Raw genomic sequence first — 13,248 nt, forward strand, 5'->3', positions numbered from 1 at the left:
TCAATGGAGGTATGGTGAGTGTCAGGTAGGGGAAGGCAATGAAGAAACTGAAGTAGCAAATCTGGAGTGTCTTTGAAGGTCCCTTAAGGTCTAAGAGCTACAATTCTAAACATTGCGAGAGGGCCCCTCATCACTGCTGTTAAACATTATTAACATGATAATCTCCCCGGGGTTTCAGACAATAATTACATTTTCATGGCAGCTTAAATGATTGATGAGAAATGTTGCTTTTATTTAACCCTTCCTGGAGGAAAGGCACAGGCTGACAGCTACACACGTGAGCCCGCAGAGGACAACAGTCACGCTTACCTGTGAAACAGGACAGACTTCACCAAGGTGACAACATCCCGGCTGGCGTTGTATCCGGCACAGACAATGGCAACGTGGATTGTCTGGGAAGCAAAGAAAGCAGGGGGAGCAGTTAGATGGAGGAAGAGGACTTTGCTGGCGCTCTGGACCGCACGAAAAAGTGCCCTTATTTCTTGCTGGGATCATTGGGACACAAAAAGCATTGGCGGCAGCTGTGAAGAATAACTCGAGACAGTTTCATGAAGGCCTTTTTAATCGGTTTATGGAGCTATCATCATTTGGAAACCATTAAGGCTCTTTTCAATTACATTTTGGGGATGAGAGAAATGGCAACTGGCTTGAATAGGTAAACAGTGAGTCCCGTGCCCCCATGTCTGCAGACCGTGACAACTGGTAACAAGAGAAGAGAAAGTAATAGGCCCTGAAAGGATGACCTGACAATCGGGGATCTCAGACAGAGACGTGGTGGCTCAGAGTTTGGGAAACGTTCTCACGAGATGTCTCAGGTCAGGGGTAACCTGATAACAGAGCAAAGGGACCAACAAACACCTATTGGCCCCAGCTGGGATGCCATTCAAGGAACTGAAGACTGGCAGAATCAATGGGACGAGGATGGGTCATCTCATCCAAGCACTCGAGAGCATGGGCCCCAGTCTGTCCATTAACCAATCGCTGTAACACGAGGGGCATGACACGTATCCTGCAGGATGTCACGGAAGGGAACTATGCCACGTGCAGAAATACAGCACACTGCAGTCCACTCATGACAAAAACGTCCTCAAGAGCTAAGCTTCCCAAACGGGGTGACTTGGCACCTTGGTGTGCCGTGAAATGAATGACAGGCGATGAAGACACTCATCTCTTCAAGTGAGATCTCCAGGCTACCAGGCAGGTCTACCCCTCAGGCTTGGCTGCCCTCTGCTGCCAGCAATTTTTCCTATTCACCTCCTTGTACTACACAATTATCATCCTCTGTTTGAGCCACACTGACAAAGATTGGAAAGTACTGCCCTAGGGCATCCCCTTTAGGAAGTTGCCCAGCCTCTCTCAGAACAGCTGAAAGAAACGGGGCGTTCCTGCCTCTCCATGTTGTCCTTTTACCAAAGCACAGCCTCCCTCGAATTGAAACCTGCCTACTAACACCCACTCCAGCCCTGCTCTGTCCTGGGAGTACTGCAGAACCAATATGTTCCCCAGGGCGTCCAATACTGAAATTCGAGGGAGAGGTCTTGATAGGTGCCTCTTTGTTTTCAGAACCACACACGTGGCCCTTCCTCCCAGGGCACGGCTCCCAGACTCTCTGCTATCCTCATGAGCCACTTCCAACTGCAGTGCAGTTCTGACGTCCTGGTCACTGCCACACAGGCTTCCCCAGACCTACCTCCAGCACCGTGCCTCCGGACATCACCAAGGGAAGTTTAACCACCTCAAGGATAAACCAGCCAAGAGCCTGGAATGCACTTCCAAGACCGCTTCAACTCCAGTGAGCTTCACTGCACCTTGGCCACCCACTCTCAATGCCAGGAGCGGAACCTCAGCGTCACCCAGATCCTCATTGCGAGAAATCCTGAAATCATGGGTTCACCCGCAGCTGTGGGATTCTCAGAGCCTCTCACCCCTGCACCTGCCCCTCTCCCCGTCCTGAAGAACCCCATTCCGCCCTGTGTACCAGGCCCTACCCTGTCTGACCCATCTTCTGTGCCCTTGGCTCCCTGACATGTTCAACCCCACACTCAATACACAAACCCAGACTCCTGGATCAGGGCTACAGGGTCCCTCCTCCAGACTTATACCTGGGGATCAAGAAGGAGGACAAGGGAAGATAAAGGAGACGAATAATCACCACACTAAGAGCTAATATTTATTGAGCAAATTATTACATTCCAGGTACTGTACTTAGCACACAGATTGCCAGATTTAGTTGTACAAGGCAAGTACAGTGTTACTATTTCAGTATTATAGATCAAGAAACAGGCTGAGAGATGGGATTTGAATTCTGCAAAAGAGATTCTTCACCCTGCTGGTGGTACATCAGCAACACACAAAAGATTTAAAAAATACACCCTGTGCCCCGGCCCCATCTCAGACCAATTAACAATCTCCTATGCCCAAGATCTTAAAATACCCTGCTGGGAGGCCGTAGTTCTCAACAGGGGCTAATTTACTCCCCTCTGCCTCCCCCAGAACGGGCGTCCACGTCTGGACTCATTTTTGGTTGTCACTCCTGGGGGTGTGCAGGGCTACTGGCATCCGGTGGGTGGCGGCCAGGGATGCCGTTCAACACCCTACAATGCACAGGAGGCCACCGAGACAATGATGCTGTGCAAAAGGTCCAGGTTTTCGGGATGCGGAGGGGGTGGGAGAGGCTAAGATCTCACGGGGCACCAAAGCCACCTTTCTCAAACTCATTTCTGCACGTCTCAACTTCTCCACCTGTAAAATGATGACAGCCCCGCTTATCTCCGGATAATATCTCCAAAAGACTCGGAATCAAAGCCTGTAATGTGGATGCAACTGTCACAGTTTAAATCATGAAGGAAACGGATAGGGAAACGCCTGCACAGAGGAGACATAAGCAGGGCGGGGATGAGAATGGTAAAAGCATGCTGAATCAGGCTCTTTGGAATTGCAAATATTTAAACACCTGGCCTCCGCGAGATGTCAAACTCTGTCTTGGCTTCAGGGTTCAGGGACGTTTTCAAATGGGCCCATTAAATGTAAGCACGAGCGTGCACATTCTCAAACATTTTACATAATTTTCCAATCTCTTTAGTTTCATCCAGTACACCTGCCACCATGAATAAATTCATCCTCGGGAGCCGCTGCGGCAGAGCGCTGCTACCCAGGAAAGCAGAAAATTGGAGTGTCACGAACACGCGCCGGGAAGAGTTCGGGGTGGTCCCAAATTTTGTGGGTGCAGAAGTGAACGGCAGGAGTGAGGCAGGGCTTGGGGTAGGAGCGGAGACAGTCCGGGAACAGGGATGAAGGTTCCTTGAAAGAGCAGGGGTGCACACATGGTCCTACCATGAGAACTTTCTGGTCTGAAGCTATGAAGTCCAGGTTTTCATGTTTCTCAGTGTGGTGGCTTAAAGATGGTCACAGATACATGGACATTCCGACTCCCAAAGGGAAGGGTCTAAACATCACATTCTGTGACCACTGGTCCACTTCTGCCCTATACTTGGTAGGTGTCATACTTGCCTTTATTGGTCAAAAAGTCTGCAAGTAGCGTGATGATGCTCTTCTCTGCTCCTCTAGGCTCACTCTCTGAGCTTCTCCAACCGGCTCTGTGCCCCAAGAGCCTGATTTTTTTGGACCAAATTAACTGGGTTCCTCCTGCTTCTGGTTCCTGGTTGAGTTTGGTCAATGGGAGACCCCAGTGGGAGTCCAAAGGCCCCCCTCTTTATGTCCACTTCTTGCTGGGTTCCACAGGGCCTCCTGCCTGCACCTCTCGGGCCCAGGGGTCGCAGTGACTCCCTCGTGGGAGCTGTACCACCCTCGCTGGTTCCCCCTAACCCTGCATTAAACCCTCTCCACCTCTTTTGTGAGCGTCCCCCCGTTTCCTGCCAAGACCAGACCAAATTCCAGTGATCCTCCCTAGCACCCCATTTGTCCTGGTGGCTGGAAGGGAACCACAGATGATTCTGGGGCATCCACAGATATATCACTGATATATCTAAAATAAAACAAGGCAGGAGAGCAACTTGAGAATGGATAAATTGTAGTTAGAAATTTTAAGGCACTCTGGAATTCCCTGGCAGTCCAGCGGTTAGGACTCAGTGTTTTCACTGCTGGGGCCGGGGTTTGATCCCTGGTCAGGGAACTAAGATCCCACAAGCCGTGTGGCACGGCCAAAAAAAAAAAATTTTACTTAAAACAAAATTTTACGGCTCTATACAAAATTCTCAGACACAGGGACCACAAGGCTCTTTCTAAGGAAGCCAGTAAAGCTTCCTGCTCACTTACAGCGCTGCAACCTGCACCCAAAGATACAGGTTAGAGTGCCAGAGCTAAGCTCTCATTCCTGATGCCACTGGGGTCAAGTGAGTGACCTTTACTTTTAGGGCCTGCAGGAAGAATTCAGACATGAGCAGAGTGTTTTTGGAGACTGATGTGCCAGGCACTGTGCTGGGCTCAAAGGATCAAAACGTCAATCAGCCTTCATCCCCCGGGTCAAGTGAAGAGAGAGGAAGAGTCAACCAGACAACCCCAGCAGGGACTGCAGAGGCTTCTGTGGTGGCAAGCTCGGCGTCCCTGCCCCTAGAGTAGCCAGCAGCACCCCAGACCGAGCAGAGGCAGGGAGAGCTTCCAGGAAGAGAGGGCATTCTAGTAATGAGACCAGGGCAATACTCACTGCGGCTATTCAAGGTTAGCAGGGATTTATAACTGTGTGCTTGCCAGTCTCCATGTAACCCGAAAGAGAACTGCCCCCCAACAGGAAGAAATCCCCACAGGGCAGAACTAATCAACACTCCAGCCAGCCACGTGTCTACCAGCGACCCCATGAGCAGCGACCCTGAAGGCCAGGCATTCTGCCTGGGGGCACAACGCAGTGAAAGCATCTCATAACGGGGAGCCTTTGGGAGTGGGAGGGGAAACCTATTTAAACGCTGGCATATGTGCGGAGGGGCTGGGGGAGTCAGGCTCGGCCCAGATTCTGGACTGCAGCTGCTGGAACAGGGGGTGGAGAGGCAGGACCTCCCAGAGGACAGATGCTCCCATGGCAGCCAGGGAGAGGCACACAGCTGGCGACAGAGGCAGGAGCCAGTTAGCTGGGAAAACCCAACGAGAGTGAAGAGACCTGGGTCCAAGCCATAACTTCAAAGCTGAGTTGCTGTGTGACCTTGGAGCAGTCGCTTAACATCCCTGAGCCTCACTGGCCCACCTGTAAAATGGAGATCAAGGTAGACACTCCACTGTGTAGCTGGGGGGATCAGACAAGTAAGTGCAAGTAGGTGCACTATTGAACTGATGCTCGTTCATGTGACCGACTGCATACACAGCATAACGAGAAGGTGTTCATCATCCCGTGGCTTTAACCTCCTCGTCTGTAAAACAGGGACATCATACTACTTACCCTCAAGGGGTTGCTGAGGGAAAGTGGTCCTCAAAGTCTAACGTGCATCAGACTCCCTGGAGGGCTCGCTAACATAGAGCGCTGGGCCCCTCCTCCTGAGTTCCCCATTCAGGAGGTTCAGAGAGCAGCCTGAGGATCCCCCGAATCCAGATGACGCCGCTACTGCTGGTCCAGGGACTCCGCCTGAGAACTGCTCTGTGCGTAAAGCACTTTGAAGAGTGTCTCCGGTTAAACACTCCACAGATGTCAGCTGTGACTATGTTGGGAGAGGAGGAGAGGTCTTCGCAGAATCTGTTTCCGATACTCTCCCAAGAGGAAGCACCATCCCGCTTCTACAAGACAAGCAGAGGCACTGCTCCCGCACAGCCACCTCATTCTCCCAGCACCTTGGAATTTACGACTCTTCCAGGGTGACGAAAAGGCCAGGGGAAGAGAACACGGGACGCAGCTTCTCCTGCGCAAAAGCAAAGCCCTGGAAATCAGGACAGTGGCCCAGCTCTGCCTCTGGCCACCTGGGTGCCCTTGGGCAAACGACCTAACCTCTCTGGTCCTCAGTGACTCCTTTATAAAAAGAGGGATTTAGAAGTTCTATATACAGAGCTTTCCTAATACCCAGGATTTTCCAAAATTCAAGAGGAAGGAAGCGAGAGCAAATGAGTAACTGGTACAAGGCCTCAGCCAGTCAGCGGCAAAGGGGTGGAAGAACTCAGACTCCTGCCATTCGACCCACACAACTCGGCTCAGTAACACACATATGTTAACTATTAAATTTTTAAAAATATATTGCTAACGTGCCACCTAAAATAATCTTACAAACTGCCCAGGCTCTACTCTCTTGGGAAACCACTGACCGAATTCTGTCTATTCCCTCAAAATACTGATCCACCGACCCAGAAGACAAAATTATTTCAACCCTGTAGAAAACAGAAGGAGACCCCTTCCAACTATAATGGAAGCCAAGTCATCAGGGGCTGCGCAAGGGGGCAGGTGGAACGCAGGGCCTACAGGGCCCGGTGAGAGGACGGGATGGGCCAACCCTCCAGGGGGTGGTGACTGCGTCCTCCGTGGCCAAGGCCCAATCAATGGACAACAAGGGAATGATCTCCCAGCATCCCCACCGGCATATTCCTGGTCTGCTTTAGGGTGGGTTTTCTTGTGTTATGAAGAGCATGATAAGCTGAGGAATCAGAAACCCAAGTATTTTGTGGAAGACATGTGAAAGGGTGAGACTGATTTTTGGGTGGGTTGAGAAGAGTTTAATTATTAGGGTAAACCCATGCCTGGGGCAGGTGGGTTGTCTAAATATAGCCCCGTACCCAGCACAGTTGACATGTATCACAATCCCATCTATGGGGCCAATGGACGACCGGCCTGACCCCAAAAGTCTACACACCTTTGCCAAGTACTCAATCATTCTACAAGCGTGGACTGAGCACCTACGATGTACCAGGCTCAACTGTAGCTGCTGGGGATACAGCAGCAAGTGAAGGAGACTGAATCTTTGCCCCCCATCACGGGAGCTGGCGTTCCACTTGGGGGTGACATAGAAAATAAACAAACAAAGGCATATATAATTAAACTATATAGAATGCTAGACGATGATGAGTCTAGGAAGAAAAATTAAGCAGGGGAGGAAGAGCGGCACGTGGATAGGCAGCTGGTGAGAAGGGCTAAGATTTTAAAGTGGGGTTGTCCGGACAACTCTCCCTGAGAAGGTGACACTGGAGCAAAAATCGGACGTAGGTCAGGAAATGAGGCCTCTGGGTGTCCAGGCAGAGTGTCCCAGGCAGCGGAAACAACCCTGAGGTACCAGGCAGCCGCCTGTGGAATAGGGAGCTGTGGAAAGGCAGCCTGGGAAAGACGGCAGGGAGGAAAGCTGGAGTCCGTGAGGCAGCTCTCCTAGAGCTCCCAGGCACCCTTAAGAACTCGGCTTTTCCTACGTGTGAGGAGAGAAGCTACTGGAGGGTTCAAAGCCGAGAAACAGCACAATCTGACTTAACTTTTAAAAGGGTCACAAAAAACCGCCAGTTAAGAACAGATGCTCTGAGTGTGCGCATACCTGGGGGTGGGGAGGAGCAAGCACGAAAGGGGGGAGCAGGGAGAATAGTCAGGAAGCTACTGCAATAACCCAAGTGCGGTGGACTCCGTGATATGCTGCCTAAGGCCCCTTTCATGAGGTGTGCGTTGCCCCACTTGCTAGGAACAGCCTCCTTGCCAAGAGCTGCCTTTTTGAGGGCCGGCCCCTTCCCGGGGCAGCTGCAGCCAATGACCCTCCCACGGCATCCTCAGTGGCTGGCCCCATGGACATGCCTTCACAGATGGTCAGCATGTGAAACTCCATCTCTGGGTGTGCTTCACGGCACAGGAAGCTGGAGATGAAATGGGCCAGGGAGGTAGTGGTGGGGGTGAGAAAGGGCCAGACGGCATCCTAGTTCAAAGTCCTTCATGACCAGTTCACAGTCGGCTTCTCCAGTGGAGGGAGCAGGCTATCACACACATGAAGATTTACAACCGGGGCTTCCCTGGTGGCGCAGTGGTTGAGAGTCCGCCTGCCGATGCAGGGGACACGGGTTTGTGCCCCGGTCCAGGAGGATCCCACGTGCCGCGGGGCGGCTGGGCCCGTGAGCCATGGCCGCTGAGCCTGCGCGTCCGGAGCCTGTGCTCCGCGACGGGAGAGGCCACAACGGTGAGAGGCCCGCATGCCGCAAAAAAAAAAAAAAAAAGTGAGGGTTGCATCTTTATTTGTTGTCATTGTTCTTAAGGGCACATTTTCAAAGGAAGTTTTACAAGAGGGCACAATAGATAAAGCAGATCAAGGCAGCCCTGCTTCGGGGTAAGCACAGCCAGGAGGCTGCCAGAGAAAGGGCCCCTTGCCATGGCCGTGGTGCGGAAGCCAGCCCAAGACTGACCCCAAAGATCCCTGCCAGCTGAGAACCATGCCCCGTGCGGCCCCTCCTACATTGTATCAGTGAGTCTGTGTGACCAGTCGAACTTAGCAGAAGTAATGGTCCGTGACATCCAAGGCTAGATCATAAAAAAGACTGTGGTGTCTGCCTTGTTCTGCTGGATCACCTCCTCTGGGGAAAGCTAGCTGCTACACCAGGGGAACACTCAAGCAGTCTTAAGGACGTGAGGCCCCAGCTGGGCCAGTGTGCCAGCTTGGAAGCAGAGGCTCCAGCCCCAGTCGAGCCTATAGCTGATGCAGCCCCAGCAGATGTCTTAACTGCAACCTCAGGAGAGATCTGGAGCCTCAATCTCCAACGAAGCTGCTCTCAGATTCCCAAGTTTCAGAAACTATGAGATGATAAATGCATGTTGTTTTAAACTGCTAAGTTTTGGTAATAACTTGCCCTGAAGCAATAAATAATTAATACACTCAAGGAAGGTACCCAAAAGACCACACTGAGAGTTAGGGTTCCTGAAAATCACTGCAGAAGAAGTCCTACTAGGTACCTTCCAGTACAACATCCCCTAGTTCCAGGGCCTGACATTTAGCAAGGATATTTTAGTAGATTTACATCCTTTGAGGAGCCCCAAAGACAACATATGAACCTAATGAAATGTGTATCCAAATGCCGTAAGAGTATCTTTCAACAGCAACGTGATGTATGAAAAGATTGCGGGCAAACCCTTCCACTGTGGAGTGATTATGGAAAGACCTTGAAGGTGAAGTCAAAACAAAGAGGTAGATCAAAATTCTTGGAGGTTTGTTATGGGTCCAGAAAACGCAGGTAAGAGGTGTCAAGGTTTATAAACATAAAACCCAAAGCAAAACGGTAAACTCCCACTGAGCTGACAAACGTGGTCACAATCCGCCGGGCACTTTAAAACAACCCAACTTCTTTTTAAAGAACAGACAGATCCTTGCTTAGACCTACAGAGGAATGATTACCCTCATAGGGCTGCGCCAGCCCCCAAGGTGAAAGATGACCTCCATATCGTGACTGTCACCCTGAAGCCTTCTGAGGTGAGGCATCTGCCAGGCACAGAATAAGGACTGCAGTTCTGAGCTGATGGGAACACGGGTCCCAGCAGCTCTAATTTATGAAGTGTCCAGCACAGTGGTTCAGAGCACAGGTTCTAGGAAGCAAACGGCCAAGGTTTAAATGTGAGAGCTCCACCTCTTCCAGACAGTGCGACTTTACAATAATTATTTAACTTTTCTCAGCAGTAGTTTTCTAATTTATAAAAGGAAGAAAGTATGCTATGCAGATTAAATGAGATATTTTATGTAAGCTTTAGCATGGTGTCGCCTACACTTTCAGGGCTCAATACATGTTAACTTTTATTACTATTACATTACTATTTCATTTTGAATGAAGTTCAAAGCACGGAAGAGAAGGAAAGAGATACTTCCTCAAGGGGTGGTCTGACATCAGACAGTACCATTCACCTGGCTTTTCATAATAACAATATCAACTGTTGCTGTTTTAATTCTTTGACGTTCTTCCCATTGAGGGATGAGATGTGTGCTCCTTCTCCCTTCAAACTGGGTGGGCTTTTGTGACTGTTTCAACTAACAGACTACACTGTCAACAAAAGCGACACTATGTGACTTCTGAGGCCAGGTCATTAAAAGTGCTTCTGCGGCTTCCCTGGTGGCGCAGTGGTTGAGAGTCCGCCTGCCGAGGCAGGGGACGCGGGTTCGTGCCCCGGTACGGGAAGATCCCACATGCCGCGGAGCGGCTGGGCCCGTGAGCCATGGCCACTGAGCCTGCGCGTCCGGAGCCTGTGCTCCGCAACGGGAGAGGCCACAACAGTGAGAGGCCCGCGTACCGCGCAAAAAAAAAAAAAAAAGTGCCTCTGTTCTGCCTTGCTCACTGGGATACTTGTACTTAAAGCCATCGGCTGCCATGGAAGCAGGTGACTGTTCCGGAGCCGCCATGTAGTGAGGAAGCCCAAACGAGCCACAGAGGGAGACCACATGGAGAGACCCTGAGTCCACAACAGGGAAGAGAGATGCTGGGCCAGCGCCCATTGCTTCAGTCCTCACCATTCCAGCTGCAGCCACCAAGAAATTGCATGAGTCCCCCCTCCACCCCCAGACCAGAACCACTCAGCTAAACCCTTCTCAAATCCCTGACCCACAGAGACCAGGAGAGCTAATAAAATGACTGGCATTGTTTCAAGCCATTACGTTCTAGGTGATCTGTTAGGCAGCAACTGAGAACTAGAATATCCATGATAAGTCTATGTGAAACCCATACAAAGTCAGTTTCCCACCTGCTGTCTCATTCATTTCATCCTCACAGCTGCATAGGGAAGAGCACATTATTATTCTCATTTCATGATAATGAAATAGACTCCAAGAGGGTAACTGAATTGCCCAAGGTCACATGGCTAGTGAGCGGCAAAGTAAACATTCCTGGTTAGAAATTCGGACTCCAGTTCAGTGATTTCTGTGCTGTACCATAAGCTGACTCCCAGAATAGACCAGAACGAGAAATGCAAGAGAACTGCAGCACACATCTGTACACACAGAGGCAGAAGCGGAGATCAAAGAGGACCATCCTGTTCCAAGTCCCAAAGGCACAAAGAAACCAGCCCCTCACGGAAGCAGCATTGTCCTGGCAACAGATATGTGCAAGAATGAAATGGGCAGCTCCTTGAAGGCCACACCATTAGAAAACAACAAGAGGGCACAAGGACTGGCAAAGGCCCCTGATTTCTATCACCAAATATCTCAGCTGACAGCCCGGGCATCATCTCAGAAGGGTTTTCAGAAATACTTGTCATAGCCCAGAGAAGTTACAGCACAACCAGATACAATGACAACGTCCTTGGTGACGAGGCCCTGTGCACTGACAGCGTGTCAGGACCACCTTCAGCACTTGCAACCACAAGTGCTCCCATGAAGGGAGGATTCTATTTTGACTCCACTGACTGACATTTCTCATCAGCCTCTATGGCATTTTCCCAAAATTCTTTAAATATGCCAAGCGATGGAAACCGAGGAAGCACATTGCTGATGGGTATAAAGACAGCATCTCAGGGCACGTGTGCCCCCAGAGTAGACCACACTGAGATAAGATGCAAGCGGGTCAGGACTTTCTAATTCATCTATGAAAGCTCGAACAGGACCTGGGGTTCATCACAGGTGAAGTCCACCAAAACATAACTTTTTAAGGGTCTAAGACATAACATTATCAAAACGCACAAAGAGAAGATAAACAAATGGACAAAACCTAATTCTCAGGTGCAAAAGACTAAAAAATAAGTTATAGTAAAAATTAACAAGCTCGGGGTCTTTATCTCTCAAAGAGCACAAGGATAAAGTGAACCCCATCATTTATTTTCGTTGTCCCTTAAAGCAGTGGTTTCCAAACAGTTTCCACGATCCCAGAATCACTGGGATACATATTTTTAATACTTATATTTTGGGCCCTATTCTCAGAGATTCTCAATCAGTAGATTCTGTGGTGGGTCCCATGAAAATGCATGTTTGGTATATAATTCTAATGTATAACCGAGTTCGGTAACTACTCATTTGACAGAGAACATGCACCGTAACCATAATATCTCTTCTCTCTAGGAGCAAATCTCCAAAATGTTAACAAAGAACATGGCTTCTTTAAAGAAAATCTATCTTTTCCAGGCTCCCTTGCAGCTAGGTGGCAGCTAAAGGTAGCAGCTAAATGAAGTTCTGCCAATGTGTTCCAAAAGGAACTGACTGTGAAATTTCTGAGACGTGTGCTTAAAGCAAGCTGATACGCCCCACCTTAACGCTGCTTCTTTCCTGCTAGCTGGAATGTGAATGACAGGGCTGAAGCTCTGAGAGTCATTAAAGACCATGAGATGACCTTGAGAATGCCAGTCATGCCAGCTGGGTGAAAGATAAAGGAAGCCTGCATCCAGGCAGGAATATCCCTACACCAACAGCTCCAGACTTCTTACATGTAAACAGAAATAAGAGGCAAAGCCACCATTAACTTGGGATTGTGTGATAAATCACAGTGAAATCAACTGCTAACCCAACTATGCTATTGTTTGCCTAAAGTTCTAATATCCACGGTCATCACTGAAATAGTCTGAGGCAGGAACTTGATTTTAATCCATAACTTACAAACGAAGAAGCCAACACACAGAAAAGTGATGTAACTTGCTCAGTGCCACATGGCCATCAAGGTATGGAGAGGGAACCAGAATTGGGCTCCTGTCTCTCACTTTGAAAGCCAGTGGTCTTTGCCCACACTATTTGGTGGGGCGCTCGGGACAGAAGCCCTCTTTAGAAATATCAATAGGATGTGTGTATCTCAGAAAGCTGAGCAGGGGAAGACAATGGCCACAGAGACTACAGCAGGAAGAGGAATCCTCTGTGTTCTCCCTCTGTTCCACTTATGTCCTCCCATTTTTTCCTTTTCCTTTTCTATTTTTCACCTCCTTGATCGTAGTTGATGGTTTAAGTCAGCCTGAGTCATAATAATGTAAACACACTCGAAGAAAAGAAGTTCCTCCCTCTGGGCCAGCCAACACTCTAAACTGATGCCATGACCATAACCTGAGAGCACAGAACCTGTAAGAAATCAAACCAGCCTTCACCCAGGCAGGGAAAGAAGATTCCCAAATTAGGGGCCATCCCAGACCAGCCTAGACCAAGGGAATCTGTTAAAGTTGCTAAGTCCCCAAAGATGCAACACAGAGATCTTCCATTACACAGGCCACTGGCAATGGTTGTGGAAGGTTAAATGAGGCTGGGCCTGGCATGTAGTCAGAACCTAATTATAGGAATGAGATCACTAGGCAATTGAACCTAACTCCTGACGTATGCTCTCCTGCATGCACGCCACGCCTTGCCTAACCTGTTGATTCTTTTCTTATATAAAAAGAAGCAAGGATGAAGAATGAAGCAGTTAAAAAATGAC

General features: G+C 49.6%; 1 protein-coding gene across 1 annotated transcript in view; it reads right to left on the bottom strand.

The window, feature by feature from the left end:
* LARGE1 (LARGE xylosyl- and glucuronyltransferase 1) overlaps positions 1-13,248 on the bottom strand; it is a 583,936-nt gene that overhangs the window by 295,715 nt on the left and 274,973 nt on the right. The window contains exon 4 of the mRNA XM_060025562.1: positions 310-392. Coding sequence (XP_059881545.1) covers positions 310-392 — 83 coding nt within the window. The remainder of the gene's footprint in view (positions 1-309; positions 393-13,248) is intronic.

The sequence above is a fragment of the Delphinus delphis genome, chromosome 11 (assembly GCF_949987515.2).
Source record: "Delphinus delphis chromosome 11, mDelDel1.2, whole genome shotgun sequence".
In the NCBI taxonomy this organism is placed as follows: Eukaryota; Metazoa; Chordata; class Mammalia; order Artiodactyla; family Delphinidae; genus Delphinus; species Delphinus delphis.